This window comes from Pseudorca crassidens, chromosome 10, assembly GCF_039906515.1.
Source record: "Pseudorca crassidens isolate mPseCra1 chromosome 10, mPseCra1.hap1, whole genome shotgun sequence".
Classification (NCBI taxonomy): Eukaryota; Metazoa; Chordata; class Mammalia; order Artiodactyla; family Delphinidae; genus Pseudorca; species Pseudorca crassidens.
The window spans coordinates 86,192,436-86,216,183 of NC_090305.1; the positions used below are offsets into that span (position 1 = coordinate 86,192,436).

General features: G+C 41.8%; 1 protein-coding gene across 1 annotated transcript; it reads left to right on the top strand.

The window, feature by feature from the left end:
- The first annotated feature begins 43 nt into the window (after positions 1–43).
- Positions 44–22,755, top strand: ARL6IP5 (ADP ribosylation factor like GTPase 6 interacting protein 5). The gene is made up of 3 exons (XM_067755159.1): positions 44–363; positions 18,958–19,175; positions 21,157–22,755. The coding sequence occupies exons 1-3, from the start codon at positions 188–190 to the stop codon at positions 21,327–21,329; spliced, it is 567 nt and encodes a 188-aa protein (XP_067611260.1). The 5' UTR covers positions 44–187; the 3' UTR covers positions 21,330–22,755.
- Positions 22,756–23,748: the final 993 nt, after the last annotated feature.

Here is a 23,748-nt window from a genome sequence, read left to right on the forward strand (position 1 = left end):
CCAATCAAGAAGTAAAGAAGAGAAGAAACGCCCGCCCGCTCCCAATTTCTTTTGTTTCTCTGCCCGCCAACCGCAGAGCCGACCGAGCCAGAGCCACTGTCATCTTTCACCCCGCTCAGCTGATCGGTTGCCGCCGCCGCCGCCGCCAGATTCCAGAAGCAAAGAACAAGAAGCTGGGAAGCGAGACATGGACGTGAATATCGCTCCGCTCCGCGCCTGGGACGATTTCTTCCCAGGCTCTGACCGCTTCGCCCGGCCGGACTTCAGGGACATTTCCAAATGGAACAACCGCGTGGTGAGCAACCTGCTCTATTATCAGACCAACTACCTGGTGGTGGCTGCCATGATGATTTCCGTCGTGGGGTAAGTGGGGTCCCCCTCCCGGGTACTGATCGGGGTCAGCACCGAGTGGGATCTTGGTGCAAGATCCCGGGATGTGTAAACGCTCTCCAAGACCAGCTCCTGTCCTGACAAACTGCACGCGGCCAAACGAGTGGAAACTTGTTCGCAGGGCGAGGCCGCAGCAATCTGGGGGCCCTTTTTTTTTTTTTTCCGCGCCTCGGGCTGAAGAGTGATGGGGGGTCCTGGGGTGAGGAAATGTTGCCAACCTCAGGCAAGAAAAAAATGACTTCTTTCCCGCGTACCCCAATTACGCTTTTGCTGGGGGTGATATTTGTAGCGCCCCAGTCTCTTAAAAATAAGGAGAAAGAGGAAAGTGGCGTAACCTTATGCTGGAGCTGGCCGGGGCGGACGCCGCCCTGGAAAGCTTGGGGCGCCAGGGTGTGGATCCGGACTCTGCCTTCTGGGGTGTTAGTGTAGAAGGGGCATCAGAGAGGCGACTCTCTTTATAGGTTTCTCTGCCTAATGCCTACCACATTGTACGGGAAAGCTGAGCTTGGGAGCAAAAGGGTGGGTGTAGCCTGGTGGCGCATCTCCCAGTGTGGGGTGAAGTCTGCCATGACTTTAGAAACGGTGTCCTTTTGCTCTTTTTTCTTCCAGTAGTTGCCAGGCATGGTCACTTTATCTTCACACCCGATCTTAAAATTGTGTCCTCTGTTATATGCGATTTCACACAACACCTGTTCTTCTAGAAACCACTTTTTCTGGTAGTTCACCCTTTAAGAAATGCTTCACTCACTTTTGCAAGATGGGGTGGTGATATTCTAGATCTTGCTGATCCCATGCACCTTTAAAGAAAAAAGCACCCTCAGACTTTATAAAGAAACCCACTTGCCATTAAAGAAGTGTCTGGCATTTCTATTTGAAAGCAAACACAGAGGGAAAGCAAGCTGGCCTGGGAGAAAGGAAAAATCTAAACTTGTAAAGGGTGGGAAAGGGCAAATAGGATGGTTTCTGTAGTTGGTTTGCCGTTCTTTGGTATATTTATTGAGTCATTTCTCTGTGCCAAGCTTGGGCACACCAAGATCAATCACACATGAATCCTGACCGAAGGGCACGTGACAGTTGTTGAGAAGATGTAGGACCAAATACCCAGCACAGGGGGGGAGAGGGAGAGTTCACAGTTTCTGGGTGTGGTTCAGAATATCTGCCCCCATGCAGAAGTGAACTCTCATTTGTGTGACTGAATAGACAATTACACAGATCCTCATGATGTGTTGCTTAAGGAATTTCCAACTCAGAATGGCTTGGTGTGTGGACAGCATGGGCTCTGAACCGACTCGGAATTATACAGCAGCCAAGTTAAAATTAGTTGGAGTCAGACAGGCCTGGAGCAGCTGCCTTCTGAACCTTCCCCTAGCTTTATGCTTAAGGCTTATTTCTCCGAACAATAAAAAAATTTCTTTAAAACAAAATCTCTGGTAAATAGGATTGCCTCTGTTGTTTTGCTTTTTCTTTTCTCTTTCTTTGTAAAGGCATCTTACCTGGTCGTCTAGCTATGGGGTCTTTTTTTTTTTTGAGGTACACTCCCCCAAATCTAGATATAGGGCAAGATTTGACACAGACCAATCAAATGTATAGAAAAAAAAACAAAAACAAACAAAAAACCTTGCTTTTCAAAAAGATGTACTGCCCAGATCAGACACAAGCTCCAGCAGCATTGCTACCTTGATGGAATTCATTTTTCACTATGAATGCGCTGACTAAATATAGCTCCTTCATTGTGGTGTCTTAGCCTACTAACTCAGGCAGTTTGGGGTGTTGGCCCTTCCTATTTCCCTTTTCAAATAGGAGATGGGGATTGGTAGTCACATTTTTGAAAGTGAAAGTGAAAAGTAGCCATTTCATTTTTGTAAAATGTCTTTATTGGAGTATAATTGCTTTACAATGGTGTGTTACTTTCTGCTGTATAACAAAGTGAATCAGCTATACGTATACATATATCCCCATATCCCCTCCCTCTTGCGTCTCCCTCTCACCCTCCCTATCCCACCCGCCATTTCATCTTTTAATTAATCTTATCTTTAAAAACTTACAAAAGATACAGGCTAGTAAGTTGTTCTGAAAATTGTGTGCCAAGTGTGGGATTCCCTTTGTACCCCAGTAAAACCTGGTGTGACATCTTCAACTGTTTCCTATGCATCTACAAATGCACAGCCTGTAGTTCTTTCCAGATTGCACTTTTCTTCCTTTATAATTTAATAATAATAAAAGCTAACATTTATTGAGTGCTCTGTGTGCCAGGTACTTTGGTAAGTAATTTAGCAAATTCCCTCATACAACCCGATGAGATGAGACATTATTATTGCATTATTATTGTTGTTATTATTAGACCTGAGGCTCTGAAAGTTTAAACGACCTGCTCAAAGTCACAACCCCAGACTCTTAACTACTATGCCATCTTCCTATGAGTCATGAGGTTTGGAATTGTAGTATCTTAAAGCTGGAAGAAACTAAATGTCTTCAGGGTCAGGGAGGCTTAGCTGATGCCAGAATGTTTCTGATTCTAAACAGGACTCTCCTCTTTTGGTGATATCAGTAGATGGGAGGGTCAGAACAGAGCTGGAGGCTGTTTGACTGGATTCTCTACTGGCATCTGATGGTTTCTCATGATATCTTGGTAGAGTGTGTGTGAAAATGTGGCCTGGGTGTTTCCCGGGGAAAGGACTGTGTTGGAAGTGTCTTCTTCAATGGCACCATCCCCTGCGGGACAGAAGGGACCGCCAGGTCATTGTTGGAGGGCTCTAGCCTCAAGTCTAAAGACTTCTGAGAAGTGGATATTATCTAGCTCCAAAACACCCGGAAGGGCTGCCCAGACCAAGACGGAGATTAAGAGGGATTAGGATAGAGACAGATCAGGCCTGAGGGCCTGATCAGTCAGGGCCTGGTAATCCATGGTTAGAAGTTTGGTCTTCATCCTAAAAGCATGGTTTCCCAGGCATATGACTTCCACTCAGGAGATCTATTCTGCCTCTTAGATTAAGTCTAAGTCTCTTAGCTAATAGTCCTTGTGGGGGACAGTTGTCATACCTTCCGGCTCTTCACAGAGTAGAAAGTAGTGGTTAAGAATTTCAGCACCAGAGCCTGGTTAAGTAAATTTTGAATCCCAACTACCAGTCACTAGCCATGTGACCTTGGGTAGGTCACTTGAACCACCCTTTGCCTCAGGTTCCTCATCTGTAAAATGAGACTAATGATAGTACCTGCATTGTAGGGCTTTTCTGAGGATTATCTGAGTTAATATAGGCAAGTTTCTTAGAACAGTGTCCAGCTCCTACTTTTTGCTTCACGAAATTTATTTTGGAGTTTTCATTATTATTTGTATCATTGTTGGTGTTATCATTGACTTAAGGAGAAACACAGATAGCATCTGTATCCCAGCAGCTCCATCCACCCAAACACCAGTCCCCAACTTACTCATCTCCTCCTGCTTCTCCTACAGGATTTTGCCCCCCACTCCCCACACGTGTGCACACATCTTGTCTGGTATTTACCCCACAGGCTTTTAATTTGTCTCTTCACTTGTCTTCACTCTGCACTGTTGAGTCCTTGAGGCCAGAGACTGTGGGTTTTTTAATTAATTAATTAGTTAATCAATCAATTTGACTGCACCAGCTCTTAGTTGCAGCACGCAGGATCTTCGTTGCGGTATGCCGACTTCTTAGTTGCGGCATGCATGCGGGATCTAGTTCCCTGACCAGGGATGGAACCCGGGCCTGCTGCATTGGGAGCGCAGAGTCTTACCACTGGACCACCAGGGAGTTCCCTGTGGGTTTTGTTTGTGATTATTTTTTTCTTTTTCTTGTTGTTGTGGTTAGCATTATTTTTATTCCCTGGATCCCCAAGGCCTACAATACAGCAGATGTTTAGCTGGCGAATGCAAAGAATAAATAAATGAACGTAAGGTTTCAACGCGATCACGGGGGCAACTTTTAACGGAATAAATTATTTTGAAGCACATAGCAGCATGCCAGCACATAACAGCAACATGCTCCTGGAGTGATTCTAACTGGGTCGTTGCTGACAGTGCTTACTACGTATTGGTTAGGATTACTGTGGTGTAAAAATTCAATTTTAAAAAGTTTAGAATTCAGAACCTTTGCTAATTCATATTGCCCTTGCAAATTTGGTGAAATACCCTTCTGTAGTGTTTCTCCACCTGGGTTCTGCTGACCTTGTGGATCGTAGAATTCTTTGTTGTAGGGGGCTGTCCTGTGTATTGTAGGATGTTTAGCACCATCTCTGCTCTCTACTATGTGAAGATTGATAAATCAGTTTTTACTTGTTTTATTAGTAAAACGTAATTTGGAAAAAAAAAAGTGCCCTCCCCTTCAGTTGTGACAATCGAGAAATTGTCACTTATTGTTTGTAGATTTTTTTGATGATGGCCATTCTGACCGGTGTGAGGTGATACCTCATTGTAGTTTTGATTTGCATTTCTCTAATGATTAGTTATGTTGAGCATCCTTTCACGTGTTTGTTGGCAATCTGTATATCTTCTTTGGAGAAATGTCTGTTTAGATCTTCTGCCCATTTTTGGATTGGGTTGTTTGTTTTTTGATATTGAGCTGCATGAGCTGCTTGTAAATTTTGGAGATTAATCCTTTGTCGGTTGCTTCATTTGCAAATATTTTCTCCCATCCTGAGGGTTGTCTTTTGGTCTTGTTTATGGTTTCCTTTGCTGTGCAAAAGCTTTTAAGTTTCATTACATCCCATTTATTTATTTTTGTTTTTATTTCCATTTCTCTAGGAAGTGGGTCAAAAAGGATCTTGCTATGATTTATGTCATAGAGTGTTCTGCCTATGTTTTCCTCTACGAGTTTCACAGTGTCTGTCCTTACATTTAGGTCTTTAATCCATTTTGAGTTTATTTTTGTGTATGGTGTTAGGGAGTGTTCTAATTTCATTCTTTACATGTAACTGTCCAGTTTTCCCAGCACCACTTATTGAAGAGGCAGTCTTTTCTCCATTGTATATTCTTGCCTCCTTTATCAAAAATAAGGTGACCATATGTGCGTGGGGTTATCTCTCGGCTTTCTATCCTGCTCCATTGATCTGTATTTCTGTTTTTGTGCCAGTACCATGCTGTCTTGATTCCTGAAGTTAGTATAGTCTGAAGTCTGGGAGCCTGATTCCTCCAGCTTTTCTTTCTCAAGATTGCTTTGGCTATTTGGGGTCTTTTGTGTTTCCATACAAATTGTGAATTTTTTTGTTCTAATTCTGTGAAAAATGCCATTGGTAGTTTGATAGGGATGGCCTTGAATCTGTAGATGGCTTTGGGTAGTATAGTCATTTTCATGATACTGATTCTTCCAATCCAAGAACATGGTAGATCTCTCCATCTGTTTGTATCATCTTTAATTCCTTTCACCAGTGTCTTATAGTTTTCTGCATACAGGTCTTTTGTCTCCTTAGGTAGGTTTATTCCTAGGTATTTTATTCTTTTTGTTGCAATGGTAAATGGGAGTGTTTTCTTGATTTCTCTTTCAGGTTTTTCATCTCTAGTGTATAGGAATGCAAGAGATTTCTGTGCATTCATTTTGTATCCTGCTTCTTTACCAAATTCATTGACTAGCTCTAGTAGTTTTCTGGTAGCATCTTTAGGATTCTCTGTGTATAGTATCATGTCATCTGCAAACAGTGACAGCTTCACTTCTTCTTTTCCGATTTGGATTCCTTTTATTTCTTTTTCTTCTGTGGTTGCTGTGGCTACAACTCCCAAAACTATGTCGAATAATACTGGTGAGAGTGGACAACCTTGGGGCTCGTCTCTGGAGCTCCCATAGGTTTTGGGTCGTCGTGTTTTCATTGTCATTTGTTTCTAGATATTTTTGGATTTCCTCTTTGATTTCTTCAGTGATCTCTGGTTATTTAGTACTGTATTGTTTAGCCTCCATGTGTTTGTATTTTTTACAGATTTTTTCCTGTAATTGATATCTAGTCTCATAGCGCTGTGGTCGGAAAAGATACTTGATATTTCAATTTTCTTAAATTTACCAAGCCTTGATTTGTGACCCAAGATATGATCTATCCTGGAGAATGTTCCATGAACACTTGAGAAGAAAGTGTATTCTGTTGTTTGTGGATGGTATGTCCTATAAATATCAATTAAGTCCATCTTGTTTAATGTATCATTTAAAGCTTGTGTTTCCTTATTTATTCTCATTTTGGATGATCTGTCCATTAGTGAAAGTGGGGTATTAAAGTCCCCTACTATGATTGTGTTACTGTCGATTTCCCCTTTTATGGCTGTTAGCATTTGACTTATATATCGAGGTGCTCCTATACTGGGTGCATAAATATTTACAACTGTTGTATCTTCTTCTTGGATTGATCCTGTGATCATTATGTAGTGTCCTTCTTTGTCTCTTGTAATAGTCTTTATTTTAAAGTCTATTTTGTCTGATATGAGAATTGCTACTCCAGCTTTCTTTTGATTTCCATTTGCGTGGAATATCTTTTTCCATCCCCTCACTTTCAGTGTGTATGTGTCCCGAGGTCTGAAGTGGGTCTATTGTAGACAGCATATATACGGGTCTTGTTTTTGTATCCATTCAGCCAATCTATGTCTTTTGGTTGGAGCATTTAATCCATTTACATTTAAGGTAGTTATCAATATGTATGTTCCTATTACCATTTTCTTATTTGATTTGGGTTTGTTATTATAGGTCTTTTCCTTCTCTTGTGTTTCCTGCCTAGAGGAGTTCCTTTAGAATTTATTGTAAAGCTGGTTTGGTGGTGCTGAATTCTCTTAGCTTTTGCTTGTCTATAAAGGTTTTAATTTCTCTGTCAAATCTAAATGAGATCCTTGCTGGGTAGAGTAATCTTGGTGGTGGATTTTTCCCTTTCATCACTTTAAATATGTCCTTCCACTCCCTTCTGGCTTGCAGAATTTCTGCTGAAAGATCAGGTATTAACCTTATGGGGATTCCCTTGTATATTTGTTGTTTTTCCCATGCTGCTTTTAATATTTTTTCTTTGTATTTAATTTTTGATAGTTTGATTAATATGTGTCTTGGCATGTTTCTCCTTGGATATATCCTGTATGGGACTCTCTGTGCTTCCTGGACTTGATTAACTATTTCCTTTCCCATATTAGGGAAGTTTTCAACTATAATCTCTTCAAATATTTTCTCAGTCCCTTTCCTTTTCTCTTCTTCTTCTGGGACCCCTATAATTTGAATGTTGGTGTGTTTAATGTTGTCCCAGAGGTCTTTGAGACTGTCCTCAGTTCTTTTCATTCTTTTTTCTTTATTCTGCTCTGCAGTAGTTATTTCCACTATTTTATCTTCCAGGTCATTTATCCATTCTTCTACCTCAGTTATTCTGCTATTGATTCCTTCTAGAGAATTTTTAATTTCATTTATTGTGTTGTTCATCGTTGTTTGTTTGCTCTTTAGTTCTCGAGGTCCTTGTTAAACGTTTCTTGTATTTTCTCCATTCTATTTCCAAGATTTTGGATCATCTTTACTATCATTATTCTGAATTCCTTTTCAGGTAGACTGCCTATTTCCTCTTCATTTCCTTGGTCTGGTGGGTTTTTACCTTGCTCCTTCATCTGCTGTGTGTTCCTCTGTCTTCTCATTTTGCTTAACTTACTGTGTTTGGGCTCTCCTTTTCACAGGCTGCAGGTTCGTAGTTCCCGTTGTTTTTGGTGTGTGCCTCCACTGGGTAATGTTGGTTCAGGGAGCTGTGTAGGCTTCCTGGTGGAGGGCACTGGTGCCTGTGTTCTGGTGGATGAGGCTGGATCTTGTCTTTCTGGTGGGCAGGACCACATCCAGTGGTGTGTTTTTGGGTGTCTGTGACCTTATTATGATTTTAGGCAGCCTCTCTGCTAATGGGTGGGGCTGTGTTCCTGTCTTGCTAGTTGTTTGGCATAGGGTGTCCAGCACTGTATTTTGCTGGTCGGTGAGTGGAGCTCGGTCTTAGCGTTGAGATGGAGATCTCTGGGAGAGCTTTTGCTGTTTGATATTATGTAGAGCCGGGAGGCCTCTGGTGGACCAATGTCCTGAACTTGGCTCTCCCACCTCAGAGGCACAGGCCTGACACCTGGCTGGAGCATGAAGACCCTGTCAGCCACATGGCTCAGAAGAAAAGGGAGAAAAAAGAGAAAGAAAGAAAAAAATAAATTAATGTTATTAAAATAAAAAAATAAATTATTAAAAAAGTAAAAAGTAATTAAGAAAAGAAAAGAAAAAAGAAAGAAGAGGGCAACCAAACCAAAAAACAAATCCACCAATGATAACAAGCGCTAAAAACTATTCAAAAACAAACAAACAAACAACAAAAAAACCAAAAACGGACAGACAGAACCCTAGGACAAATGGTAAAAACAAAGCTATACAGACAAAAATCACACAGAGAAGCATACATACACACACTCACAAAATGAAAAAAAGAAAAAAATATATCTATAAATATTTTAAAAAAAGGAAGAGAGCAACCAAATCAATAAACAAATCTACCAATGATAATAAATACTAAACTAAGATAAACATAAAACCAGAAACAAATTAGATGCAGAAAGCAAACCCCACATCTACAGTTCTCCCGAAGTCCACCACCTCACTTTTGGGATGATACATTGTCTGTTCAGGTATTCCAGAGACACAGGGTACATCAAGTTGATTGTGGAGATTTAATCCGCTGCTCCTGATGCTGCTGGGAGAGATTTCCCTTTCTCTTCTTTGTTCGCACAGCTCCTGGGGTTCAGCTTTGGATCTGGACCTGCCTCTGCGTGTAGGTCGCCTGAGGGCGTGTCTTCCTGCCCAGACAGGACGGGGTTAAAGGAGCAGCTGATTAGGGGGCTCTGACTCACTCAGGACGGGGGGAGGGAGGGGTACGGATGCGGGGCGGGCCTGCGGTGGCAGAGGCCAGCATGACGTTGCAGCAGCCTGAGGTGCGCCGTGCGTTCTCCCGGGGAAGTTGTCCCTGGATGGCGGGACCCTGGCAGTGGCAGGCTGCACAGGCTCCCCGGAAGGGAGGTGTGGAGAGTGACCTGTGTTCGCACACAGGCTTCTTGGTGGCGGCAGTAGCAGCCTTAGTGTCTCATGCCCGTCTCTGGGGTCCATGCTGATAGCTGCAGCTCACACCCATCTCTGGAGCTCCTATAAGCAGCGCTCTGAATCCCCTCTCCTCGAGCACCCCAAAACAATGGTCCCTTGCCTCTTAAGCAGGTCCAGGCTTTTTCCCAGACTCACTCCCAGCTAGCTGTGGTGCCCTAGCCCCTTCAGGCTGTGTTCCTCAGCCAACCCCAGTCCTCTCCCTGGGATCTGACCTCCGAAGCCCGAGCCTCAGCTCCGAACACCGCCCCCGCGCCGCCCCAGTGGGTGAGCAGACAAGCCTCTTGGGCTGGTGAGTGCTGGTCGGCACCGATCCTCTGTGTGGGAATCTCTTCGCTTTGCCCCCCGCACCCCTGTTGCTGTGCTCTCCTCCGTGGCTCTGAAGCTTCCCCCCTCCGCCACCCGCAGTCTCTGCCCGTGAAGGGGCTTCCTAGTGTGTGGAAACCTTTCCTCCTTCACAGCTCCCTCCCACTGGTGCAGGTCCCATCCCTGTTCTTTTGTCTCTGTCTTTTCTTTTTTCTTTTACCCTACCCAGGTACGTGGGGAGTTTCTTGCCTTTTGGGAGGTCTGAGGTCTTCTGCCAGCGTTCAGTAGGTGTTCTGTAGGAGTTGTTCCACGTGTAGATGTATTTCTGATGTATTTGTGGGGAGGAAGGTGATCTCTACGTCTTACTCCTCCACCGTCTTGAAGGTCTCTCCTTAGCTAAAGTATTGATACTTTATCTCCATGTGGCCCATGTTGGTGCTACCACTGGGTGGAAACTAGAGTTACCACTTTTTGCTTTTAGTTGCTTAAGATGGTAAGGAGTTTCTTCTATCTGAAAAGAGTATTACTGTAATCTTTTCAAAATGAGTGTGGTCCCGGGACTTCCCTGGTGGTCCAGTAGTTAAGAATCCATCTTGCAAGGCGGGGGACGCCAGTTTCATCCCTGTTCGGGAGACTAAGATCCCACATGCCACAGGGCAACTAAGCCCACATGCCACAACTACTGACCCCACGTGCCACAGGAAAGATGCTGCGTGCAACAACTAAGACCTGACGCAGCCAAAAAATAAAAATAATTTTTTAAAAAAATGAGTGTGGTCCCATAATATGTTCTAGGCTGGTAGCCATCAGCATCTGGCTTTAAGAAATGGGCAGACTGTTTGCCCCTTTTACTGCAAAAAGGAAGAAAAACCAAGTTTCTAGCTGGTAGAGGAAGAAAAGAAAGAGCCCTTGGGTGGATGGGTATGTATTAAAACCTTTGCAGATGAAATCAATTGCATAAACAGGCTGAAACCTAGTGGAAATGTTTCTGAGATTCCTCAGCCAATTCTACAATATTACTCTATTTGTGTTGTTTCATTTGTTCACTCCACAAAGAATATGAGGCACTTACCGATTTCTCAGGCACCGTGCCGGGAGATACAGTGGAGAATGAGACAGCTGTGGTTCCTGCCTTCACCATGTTTCTAGAGGCACCAAGAGGATGCTGAACACATAAGAATTAATTTTTATATAAGTGCACAGAAACATACACATATATAAACACATCATTTTCAACCTGACTTACCTGATCTCCCCTATATGTTATGATGCCAAATCGCAAAACTCTCCGGCGTCAGAAATGGGAGAGGCATTGAGTATATGGACGGGGAAAGGATTATTAAACGGAACCATCCTCACCTGCAGCACAGATGCCTTCTACTCAGTTGGACAAGTATTTGCTGAGCACCTGCTACTTGCCAGATACTGTTGGTGCTCGGAGGATACCAGCAGGAGTACAAGTCCACCCAGCCATCCCAAATCCTCCCAGAATTAATCTCTTCCTGCCCTTCCACGCACTTTTATTTGCACTTGAGGCACTGCACATGGCATGCTGGCACATGTCGTTCTGGGGCGGGTCATGTGTTTCTTCTGAGTACAAAACTTTAAGAGGTCTGTCAACACTCAGTGAAATTTTAATCTCAAAATTCTTCCTCAAGTAAGAATTCTTCTGTTAAATCATCTTCTGACACTATGTATATAACCTTGTTCTTCTCAACACCTCCCCATACACACTTTATTTTTTAAAATATTTCCTGCGGTTGGTAGTTTCTATCCCCTTTCCCTATATAAGGATTTATAATGATTCTGGGTAAATGTTCAAGTAAATAGGCAGATTTGGGGCTTCTTTTTTACCCCTTTCTAAGAGGGCAAAAGCTCTCGATCAACTTACTAGGGGCAGAGAGCTCAGTACAGGAAATGCAGTTCTAAAAGATGAACTGGACCTATACCAAATTGAACAGCACCCTTGGAGATTTTTTATTTTCCTTTTGGACAAGTGAATCACAGCTTCAGAATACTTATAACATCCTCCCCTGGCTCTTGTAATGAGCTTGGCTTCTTGTTTCAGGGAACACTTCCGTGCCCGTGATCTTAAGAAAAAACCTGTAGGCTGCATCTCCGCTCTGCAAGCATTTACCATAAATAGATAGGATTTCCTGGCCTTTTCTCCCAGGGGGCATTCGTGAAATGGAGACACCTGGAAGACAGAAAGCCCATCTGAAGTGGAAAACCGGGGCTCTGGCTTCTGCTTCTTCTAATCTGCTTTGTATCCCATCAGTGAAGTCTTCGTCTGCAGGAAACAAAAAGGAATGCAGAAATTGGGGTTAGTGGGAGGTAAATAGACAGGAACTGCTTGTAGGAAGGGAGTTTATGTGTCACCAGGCTCATTAGCATTTGTCCAAACCCCTGTCCTCTCTCCACAGTGCTGTAAGAACTTGCCATGTGACAACCATTTAATCAACTCCACTAAAAGCATTCAGAAAGAACAGTTTGTAAACAAATATCTTTCCACTTGAGTTCTAAAGCATTATTGTGAGATTAACTGTGGTTTCCTAATTGTTGAAGGCAGTGATCAGTGTACCTGAGGGTTCATTATACCATTCTCTCTACCTTTAGAAATTTGCTGTAAAAAAAGTTTAAAAGGGATCTGTTGCAGTCTAATTAGTCCCTTGTATAGTGACTATTTGAAGCTCCATGGCTAGGGGAGGGGTGAGGCTCATGGCTTCTAACCCAGGTCCAAGCTGTTGTTAATAAAAAATAAAACCAGCAATGAGCTTGATAAATACGAAAGAAAACACGGAGGTTCATATGTCTTAGAATGGATACTTTTTACATGCCACCTGCTGCCAAGACAGCGGATCATTTGGATGTGTTTAGTTTGATGGGACCAGTACACACGGTGTGATGAATATTCAGTACACAGCGAGTATGCAATAAATACTATGAGCTGAGCTGATTCGGTTGGTTAGGAAAATCTCAAGGTTAGGTTACTTTAACCTTTCTGTGACAAAGGAGTCTGATCCCTGCCCCACCTTAACTGCCTGTGATCATTAGACCCAGGAGACACCGATCACGTTTACTCAAAACTGATTTGTACATTTACGTTTGTCCTTTATAGTCAGAGACAGTTCTTGCCAGGAAGGAAGCCGTGTTGGGATACCAAAATAACCACAGAAGAAGGTTGGGATTATCTGAGGAATCCAAGGGCAAGAGGGCCTATATAGACAGGTCTGCAGGTGGATGAATCTCTCTCTGTCCCACCCACTCTCCCTCCTGGCCCCCAGCCAGCACTAGTGACAGAACTTACAAAGATTCCTCCTTCCAGCGAGCCCCAGGGCCCTGCGATTTCATCTGATTATCTCCTATGTTTGCATAGGAGTTTTTCCTACTTTCGGTTTTTGTTTTGTTCCTTTCATCGCAACTCTGTGAAGGTACAAAGACGGGGACCATTTCTACAGTAATACTTAGTGTACAGTGAGAATAATCGCGATTTGTCCAAGATAAATCTCTTGTCACTTAATTCCTGGCCATAGAAAGTTGCTGAGCTTACTTTAAATAACATGAAAATGTGCTAGATTCTCACTTCCCCTTTTTCTTTCTTTCTACAAATATTTACTGAACTCCTGCTCTGTGCCAGCCGCTGCGCCAAGTGCTGGGGAGAAAATGTCACGGTCCCTGCCCTCATAGCGCTTGGTCTCTAGTGGGAGACAGAGACGTTCATCCAATATTCATTCAAGTAAATATCAAACTGCCACTGGGTTCAGAGCTATGAAGAAGAGGCAGACGGTGCCAGGATGTGGTCAGAGAGACTGAGAAAAAGCTGATTAAGCTGAGATTCGAAGAAGATAGGAGTGAATCAGGCAGAAAGAACGGCTTGTGCTCAGGCCTGTGATGGCCAGGGGCAGGGTAAGTTCTAGAGACAGATAAGAATGCCAGCAGATGGCTTGCAGAATCAGGAGGCGGCGGTATGAAAAAGCTGACAGGCAGAGATGGTGTACCCCTTAGCCATCCCTCATACTGATGATTCAGATTGTCCCTTCGTCCTGAGAGATGCAGCTTAAGCCAAATTGCAGACTTGGTGGGTGAAGTGTGACCTGAATTTCCGGCCACATTCACGCCCTCAGCTCAGCCCCATTGTCCCAGGTACAAACTACATACCCTGGCTGCAGAGGCAAGCAGGGGCCAGACCCTGAGGGGCCTTGTAGAATGTGGAAAGAATCCTGTTTTTATCCTAAGAGTGATGAGAAGCAAGAAAATGGATGGGTGGATTCATACTGGCAGTGACCCCTCTGGTTGTTTAAGAACCTCAGAAAAACATCACCAATTTAGAGAAGTGCACTGTGAGTAAATTGTTCCCCGCTTTCTTGGTGAGTCAGGCTTCCTCAGGAACCAAACTGACAAAATAGCTTTTTTGGGTTAGAAAATTGGAACTCAGTGCAAAGCTGCTTCTGCTGCTCAGAAAATATTTCACCACCTCTTTGGCTCTTGCTGGCATCACGGCATGGCAGGCATTACCAAACGTGCACTTGAGTCGATCTGAAGATCTCTGTTCGGGTAAACTTTTATCACCAGCACTGCAATTGGTGGCCTTGGGACAAATTTATTAACTTATCTATTCCTTACCTTGCTTCTATGTAGAATGAGGTGTGTTTTCAAGATCCATCCTAGCTCTACTAGGATGGTAGTTCTACTGTTGGCCGAGATTTTTTTTTTTTTTTTTTTAGCAACTTGTGCTGAAACTATAGCTATAGCTAGCTGAGTCATGTTGGCAAGTTTAGGACCTGTGTCCACAGCCACTCATAGCCGCCTTCCTTTAGAGAGAAATGAGAATGCTGAGGGATTTCCCAGAATGATCCTTAGTTGCTTACCCCAACTGGAAGGACAGGGTTCTAAAATGGTTGAGGGGAGAAATCTCTGAAGCTGGTTAACAACACAGAATGGGTTATATTTTGAATTGCTGTCACAATTACATCAACTGGCACTGTTTTTCTCCCCCTGGATCCCTTTGACTATGTTCCTTCACTGCCCTGGGCCTCAGTTTATGCATCTGTTTAATGGGACTGGGGTGATTCCTCTTTGACGAGGCTGCTGGGATTCTAAACTTTTATACAACTGTCAGTGATTCCACCAGAATTTTTAACTATTACATTTATCTATCAACTTTTTAATTGGATAGGATACATATGTATGTAAGTATATATTTTTAACTCACAATAGAAAAAGTTATTGTTTTTGATTTGTAAAACTAGGTCCTATTTTCAACAAAGATAGAAAATCACGATCTCGCTCTCTTTTCTCTCCCTCCTCTCTCCCTCTCTCCTTTGCTTCCCTCTATCTTCCTTCCTCCCTTCCCCCCTCTCTCTCATTCACAGACTACCAAAAAATGAAATAGCACCCATCGAGCCCAATGGCAATTGTCCACATGAAAGCTGGGGTGGCACATTTATGGAAGTTTTGTCCTAAAGGTCCCTGGGCTTCATTGTGACTGATGTCACTAAGAACCCAACTGTTGAGTAAAACAGCTTTACTCATCTCAGTCGACAGCTGGTTCCCAAACTCCTACACTCACTGGAAAATGAAATTAATCTCTGGAGGGTGCTCTGTTTTGCTCCAAGTAGAGGGAGGTGCCAGGGCAGTGGGAGTAGTGTGCATTTTACCCTTTCTTAGAATGGAATTGCCCTTAAGCGGAGTAAGGAAGAAAACCGTTTCTGCTCCAAGTAACTTTGTTCATTTTTTTCCAGCTTGGAACTTTGGTTTAATTACAGATCATGGCTGGGCACGTGGTAAGCTAAAACCACTTCTGTAGGACTCTGCTCTGTTCTTTTCCCTTGAACATGAGCAACAGGAACAGGTGAAAAGCAAATCTGGAATTGCTTGAGTCAGGCCTGGATTTTTCATTGTTCTTTGTCCTGGGCTTTATTTAGACATTCAGCCTAGGTATCTACCTCACTTGTCCCGAGAAAAATAGAAACAGTTTGGCATGCATTTTAGTATATGCTACACCTCGTGAATTGTTATTTTAACAGATATTCTAGGAAGAACTGCGCCGGAGACCTTTGACACTTTGCCACCAACCAGCCATCTCCTATTTGCAGCTTATGCAAAGGAGTTTCCTAAACTTGAACCCTCTGCTCTGCTTCTTTGAGTTGATGTTGATTTTGTCAACATCAAGGCTATGTAAAAGGGTTTGTCTCTTTCAGGCACCTTTCCCCCATTTCTTTTATTTTTAAATATCAATTTTTTTTTTTATTTTCAAGTAATACATGGCTATTGAAAAAATATGAAAATAGAGATAAGCAAATGGGAATATATTACTAATGATCCTATTACCCAGTATAACTACTGGAGTCTTTTGGTATCATTTCTCTCAGAATCTTTTTGGTGCTAGAAATGAAATTTATTAATCTGTGAGAGTTTCTGAGCCTCTCTACCCAGTCTCCCTACCACTAGCTAAAGAGGATTTTGTTTTGGCCCTGTCCAAGTCTTCCCTTCCCCAGACCTATAAGGAAATTTTTGTCTTTCCCAAACCAATTCCAGGGTCAAAGCTGGAGACACGGTATAAGCCAGATAAAACTGTGAAAAAGAAAAGAAAAAAGAACAAAGAGACGAAGAGACCTAAATAATAAAAAACTGACGGAGGAGGACAGATAGACTAGCACGTGTGCTGGAAGGTGGGAAAGCTTGCAGGGCGGGTGGTGGATTGGTTACAAGAGGATCTAGAGAGTGGGCAGGACACCAAAGTTTGGATGGGAGAAGGAAGAGCTTGGCTGTGCGTATGAATTGAAATTGCATTAATGTAATTGGAGAGATGAGGCAAGGTAAGATTGGACTGTTGTAGTTGGCCTGTCCCAAGCCGGCGTTGTGGGGCTGAGGAGCAGTTACTTTTATATCTTTTTTTTTTTTTTGAATTAACCATCCCATAGTCTTTTTTCTTTTTCTTTTCTTTTTTTTTAAAGATCAGGTTTTAGTTTTTATTTTATCTTTTTTTTTTAATTTATTTTTATTGGCTGTACTGGGTCTTAGCTGTGGCACGCAGGATCTTTTCGTTGCAGCGGGCGGGCTCCAGAGCGTGTGGGCTCTGTAGCTTGCAGCGTGCAGGCTCTCTCGTTGAGGTGCGCGGGCTCAGTAGTTGCGGTACGCGGGCTTAGTTGCCCCACCGCATGTGGGATCTTAGTTCCCTGACCAGGGCTCGAACCCGTGTCCCCTGCATTGCAAGACGGATTCTTAACCACTGGACCACCAGGGAGGTCCCCTTTTACATCTTTATATTTCATTTTTTATATGTTCATTTTATTTCTGATTACAAAATAATTTACGAATTGCAAAAATTTCTACTTCTGAGTTATATAACATAGGCGCTAAATCCACCTACCAGAGAGAATTGTCACTTTTACCCAATCAATATATTATTGTCTTCCCACATTATTAAGTATACTTTGACTTTTTGAAAACAGTTGTATATGCCACCAGTTAGTAAATTGTTGGCCACATAGGTTGTTTCTAAAGGTTATAAATCATAAATACCACTTGTGTGAATACTGTTACAGTTCAGTCTTTGCATTTTTATTCACTTCCTTAGACTATTCTAAAGAGGCGATTTTTGCCTTGAAGGGTATAAGTATTTGCAAGAGTTCTGAATGAAATAAGCAACTTATTATTGTAGGGGTTAATTTTAAATTACGTGCTACTACTTTTACCACTGTTTAACTCCGTGCATTTTGGTAGAAATTTTTTACTTTTTCAAAGGAGTTGGACACAACTTATGTCCCTGATTTCACCCATTAAGATATGCAATACTTTCACTCCTATTTGAAACTATTTAAAACAGCTTTTGTGTTTTAGGAGGCAGAATCAGAGCTAAAATTTAAAGGGATTTTTTTAAAAAAGAATCTTAATTGTCCTAAATATGCATCCCAATATGAATATGACTCCTTCATCTGTTCTATTTCAGAGAAAGTAAGCTCTGGGCATCACCTTTCCTTATCCTGTCTTCCAAATCAGTGATGTTAATATTCAGAGCATGATGGTAACACACTGACCCTCCTTGTCCTTCCCAAGCAAAATGCTCATTAGCCTCTTAGAAGGGTAAAAAGTTAGTAATTCATCATACGTGCTGACCACAAATGTCTTGTTAAGGATTCTGTACACGTAGTGGGGTGGGAGGGTTGGGCTGAGTGGGGCTACAATGCCCAGTCATTCTCACTTATGAAATACTTGATCTAAATTTCCTCTTTATAATGTGTTTCCCCCATTATCAACAGTAGAGTAACCTTTGCTTCATGTAACAATGAAACTGGAGGTTCTATGCTTGGAAATCTCAGTTGATGACCCATCTCCTAATGATACTCTGGGCCTTTTAAAGAATTATAATGGCCTCTCCGTGCCAGGAGTCATAAACCCAAATGCCTCCATGGGCCAGGCAGCTTATGTGAGAGAGCAGTGCAGGGGAGCTGTTAGAAAAACAATATTAATGGCAGCTCACTGGGGGCCTCTGTGTCAGAGATGCCATAGACACTGGGGGTGGGGGGTGAGGGCTGAGGCTAAAGGGAGAGCATTTATTCTATCTAAGTGAGAAGGCACTCCAGCCAGTGGCTGACATGGGAAACTGGGCCCAGTTTTGTGAGATTTTCTTGTTTCCAGGAGAAGCAAGAAATCCCAAGATTTATGGATTTAAAAAAAAAAAAAACACATTGGGATTCAAGTAAAAGTTTTAAAAATTATTGCACAGTCCAAACACAAGTGTGACTGCAGACCGGATCGGGCTCATGGAGCCCACTGTGTGACCTGTACTCCACATTCATCTAGCATGGCAGCTTCTAGGAGGATTTAAATGAGCCCTTGGAGCTCAGAAAATACAATCAACGTGTACTAGAGCCCAAGATGTATAAAAGCTAAAGACAGCCCGTCCAAAAGAGGGGCTCTAGTCTTTTAAAATGCTGGGCCTCTATTGAGACGGGCTATTTGATGGGAGTCACACTGCCTCAGTGGGAAATCTTTGCTCCACTATTTTCTAACCTCTGTGCCTAAGTTTCTTCCTTTGAGAAGTAAATTGATAGCATCTACCTCATCAAGATATGATTAAATGAGACAACTTATATAAAAGGCTTAAGTAAGTACTTTGTTGTTACTCTTCCTCCTCTTCCTCCTTTTCTTCCTCCTGACCTGGGCTCCCTCTTTTTTCATATCCCAGGTTCCTGAGCCCCTTCAACATGATTCTTGGAGGCATCGTGGTGGTGCTGGTGTTCACGGGCTTTGTGTGGGCAGCCCACAATAAAGACATCCTCCGCCGGATGAAGAAGCAGTACCCCACAACGTTTGTCATGGTGGTCATGCTAGCCAGCTACTTCCTCATATCCATGTTTGGGGGAGTCATGGTGTTTGTGTTTGGCATCACTTTTCCTTTGCTGCGTAAGTGAACCTGGGCCTTCCTTTCCTTATATCATAAAGAAATGTAGGCGCGATCATTCAGTGGGAATAACCTAACCTGTTTCTGAGGTGTGTTGGCAGGTCTACAAAATTATCAGAATTTTCTGAAACAGCAGATCAAGGCCTAATAGTCCATTAATTGCACAAATACAGTAAACAAAACAAATACGGATCGCAAGTCATACAGTAGAAAAGTGGTATAGCCTGCACTGGAATCCAGATGTGTCTGATATCAGAGTCTGTTCTCAGGCGTTCAGTGCCAGGCATCCTGTGGTGACAGAGAAATTGATGTTTACTCTCTACTTACTCAGAAGCTCATACTTAGTGTTGAAAGTTTTGTAAGTTGGCCCAGAATATAGATACCAAGTACTCCAATTCTGGTGAAGAGAAATAGACATTTTCTAAAGTCTATATGTATTGTTTACCGAGATTCCCAAGCACTTGAAGCCTGAAATAGAGAACAGATAAAATTCCAGTCTCATCAAGAGAAATCTGCTTAAAATTATAGTGTATTAAGTGACAGGAATATCCCTTTAACTTTTAATGGCATTTCACGTGTGCCGCTATACCATTAAATAAAATCAATTGCTTGTTTGAGGTTTGTTAGATTAAGCCCAGAATATTTATATGTGAATCTCATACCTTATTGGATAAAATAATTGAATCAGGAAATTCAGACTTTTTGAAATACTCTTCAGGTTTTCTTTATGTGCTACAGGCTTAGTACTTCAGTGATTCTGCTGAAATGCAGCTTGTAAAAACACAAGCCAGGGTAATGAAATGTATCAGAAGCCAAGAGTCAAGGGTCCAGGTTTCTATTCCTAGACCTGCTGGACACCAGCCATGGGATCTGGACCAGTTATCCTCTATGGGCTGTAGTTCACTCATCTGTAACAGAAGGAAATTAGACAATATCAGTGATTCCCAAACTTTGATGATTGGGAGAATCATCCAGGATGATTTTTAAAAATATAAATTTGCCAGCTCCATCCCTTGGGGATTTTGATTCTTTGGGTCCACAGTGGTGCCCAAAGACCCTGTATTTTTAGAAAGTTTCTCAAATGTTTCTAATGGCCGCTCTAGATTAGGAGCCTCCAGAGAGAACACACATCAGTGCGTCTCAAAATGAAGGTCCGAAATCGCCTACGTCAGAAGCATCCACAATTAGAAGCATCCACAATGATTACTGAAATGTTACATTCTGACATCCTACCTCAGTCTTAACAGGCTGAATTTTAGGTGATGAAGACTGGGAATTTGCCTACTTAACCGTCTGTCCAGGTGATCTGTATGTACACAGAAGTTTGAAAACTGCTGGTGCAGATCACCCAGTGTGTCTGTTTAAAATACAGACTCCCAGGACCGTCCCTTTAAGATTCTGGTTCAGAAGGTCTAGGGGAGAGGCCAGAGAATCTTTATAAACAAACTCAGGTAATACTTAATAGTCAGGCAAATCTGGGGAACACCAGGTTACATAAGGCCCATAAGACCCTTAGCTTTTTATCTAGACATCTATACCCAACACGATGGAAAACTGCCCCATAGCAGACATTTTCTAAGAGGACTTCACCTGCATGCCTCCTGCAGGGACAAAATACAGGTAATCCCTGAACTGAGCATGAGCTCTTTTCTGAAATGCTTGGTGTTCAGTTGCTTTTTAGTGAAGTTGGAATCGCATGGATTCACTTTGAATTTCAGGGCATTTAAGTAGCATCTGAAAGGTAATGATATCAATGTGTGAAGGGAAGAGAGTGGCAGCCAGATTATGGTCCTTGCTGCTGAACACAACATTTTCCTGCACACACAAAGAATACTTTATATAAAGTCCAAGGATCCATGTGGGGACTTGGATCAATGAGAGAACCAGACGGGACTGTAGCTAACAGAGAAAGTTTCTGCTACAAGTGTGAAGGGAAACAGAGAACCGTTGCTTTGATGCTAACCACGTTTCACTTCCCTGTAGTGATGTTTATCCACGCATCGCTGAGACTCCGGAACCTCAAGAACAAACTGGAGAATAAAATGGAGGGGATCGGTCTGAAGAGGACGCCCATGGGCATTGTCCTGGATGCCCTAGAACAGCAGGAAGAGAGCATCAGCAAGTTCACTGACTATATCAGTAAAGTGAAGGAGTAAATAGAGCTGACCTGCTGATAGGGTTGCAGCAGAAATCGGGTTGCAGTTTGTCCTTGTCCAGACCTACTTTCCGTTTGTGTTTTTGAAATACGAGGTGCACAAACCATCCAGCTATCCATGGCAGCACGCACGGAGAGGCCACCCTGTTCTCCTCTCTGCTGTTACGGAGAAAAGGCCTCAAACTGAAAGAAACCACCCTCCTATTATGTCTGAAGTTTCAAGTGTGTTTATGAAAGCTGATAGGAAATGGGTCGCACTTATTTCTTAAGGGGAATAAAAGAAAAGAATTACGGATTGTACTGCAACAGTATGGTTATCTTGTAGGAAAAAAGTAATTGTAAAGGATCAAGGCAATATGAGTAAATGAAAAGACTACTGAAGGAGAGGATGTCATGCATTAGCCTGTTTTAATCCCCCTCAGCATCCTTCAAAAATATTCCTTCCTTAGGATTATAATATGTGGGGTATAAGTAGTTTTTATTTTTCTTTAAAATCAAAGGTGATCTCGATCACTTTGCCTCCTGTTTGATGTGCAGTGGATAAACCAGTTGTTTCTATTTTGTTTATAAATATAAAGCTAGCTATTTAGGAGAATATTTTGTCAACCTTTTGTAAATTTTTGAAGTGCTAGTAATATGTTCTCACTAGAAGGCATTTGTTGCAAACTAAATATCCTCTTCTTTAAGGAGGTTACAGCTCTGTAACCTGTATTATTCTTGACGGTCTTGTTAAAAAACAAACAAAAAAATCAGAATAAAACTTGAGTTTCTATTGCACAGTTTTTGTTGTTATAATGACAAAAAGGTGTCCAAGATAATGTTTCCCTTTTTTCTTCACTGTTTAATTTTTAACTGGAACATTTAGAAAGAAGGAAATGAACGTGAATTTTACTAATTCCTTAGGGACAGAAAGAGGACAATAATAGCTGATCTTTTGAAATCTGAAAAGCATCTTTAGATGACCAAGCAAAAAGACCTTCAAAAATGGGAGTGATCAACAGCTTCTGCAGTTCATAAAAATATTAGATAGCACTTGGTACAATTATATGTTTTTATAGCTAGACATTAGAATTAAGATAGCATGAGTTTATATTTTCTATTACTTTCTTCCTTTCACTTCCCATGTATTCAGAAATAGATGATACAACATGTTTTCCTTGCCAATTGCGTGATTTCATAGATGAATAGAAAATATTTAGCTCTCCCTAGCATGGAATTAGGAAGACATTTGGAGCAGTACTTATTGAAGAGACCCTGTATGTCCTAGAATAAGAAGCAATGCATAAGCTGCTCCTGCTTTTTTCTTGCATTTTAATTTCTTAGCCGACCTGCAGCCCTTCTCTCTAGCAAAGCGATATCACCATGACTTCACATACATGGCCTAGAGTTTGTACCCATAGCCAAATATGAATAAAATTTATCAAAGATTTTTTTTTTTGGGGGGGTGAGACTTTATTTACTGTGCATCTGTGTTAAATGTCTGAGAAACTCAGTGACAGCCCTATAAACACGCAAATATTCTCTCTGCAGCAAAAAGACAGCTTGTGTTTCAAATACTGTTAATAAAACTGTAATACTTTATTAATTTCCAGCCAGAATAAAACCGAATGCTAATGGAATCCTTTTTTAAACCTGGCATGGGCTTATACATATTTTAGACCCATTTTCTACATGGTGAAATCTGTGGACTAAATGCAGTAAATTTGGAGAAAGTGACGTGTATGAAAAAAATATACTCATTACAATTACTAATGGTTGGTGGTCAGAATATAATAGAAAACTCTAACATGGAAATGCTATAAATTATTTCACTTTAAAAACAAGTTAAAATTTTCAGTTAAGATTTTTAAGGTGGGAGTGGGTGAATAGAAAAAAAAAGCATAATATGAATGGCTTCACCTGTTTCTTGACAAAACCTGTGTAATGAGGCAGTAAATTTGAATTTGGATCATCTTTCCTTTTTGCACATCTAAGAGTAACGTCCTCTTTCAGGACTATTCACACTTTTTGAAATTCCTGGCTTATTTATTAGTACTGTTGCTGTATAAGCAAACACATAAGAGCTTCCAGAACTTCAACCACTGATACACATTAAGCTTAAAGCTGTTCAGAGTGCTTTGTCCCATCAGAGTTTAGCCTCTTAAATGCAGAATATGCTAGGTACTTTAAAAGTTTTATTTATCGCAGCGTTTTTTAAACCATCTGGCTTTGTATGCAAGGATGCTTTATAGAAATGGTAAAGTAAGAGAAAACAAAACTCTCAGCCTTGGGGCATTCTAAAATTAGTTACTTGATTGAAAACTATATCTATTTAAATTTGGATACTTTTGTACCCACTAAATTATCTTTAAAAAATGGAAACATCATATTTCTTTCCCATGGCTTGTCCTTCGAAATAATGTATTGTTTGTCCCCATTAA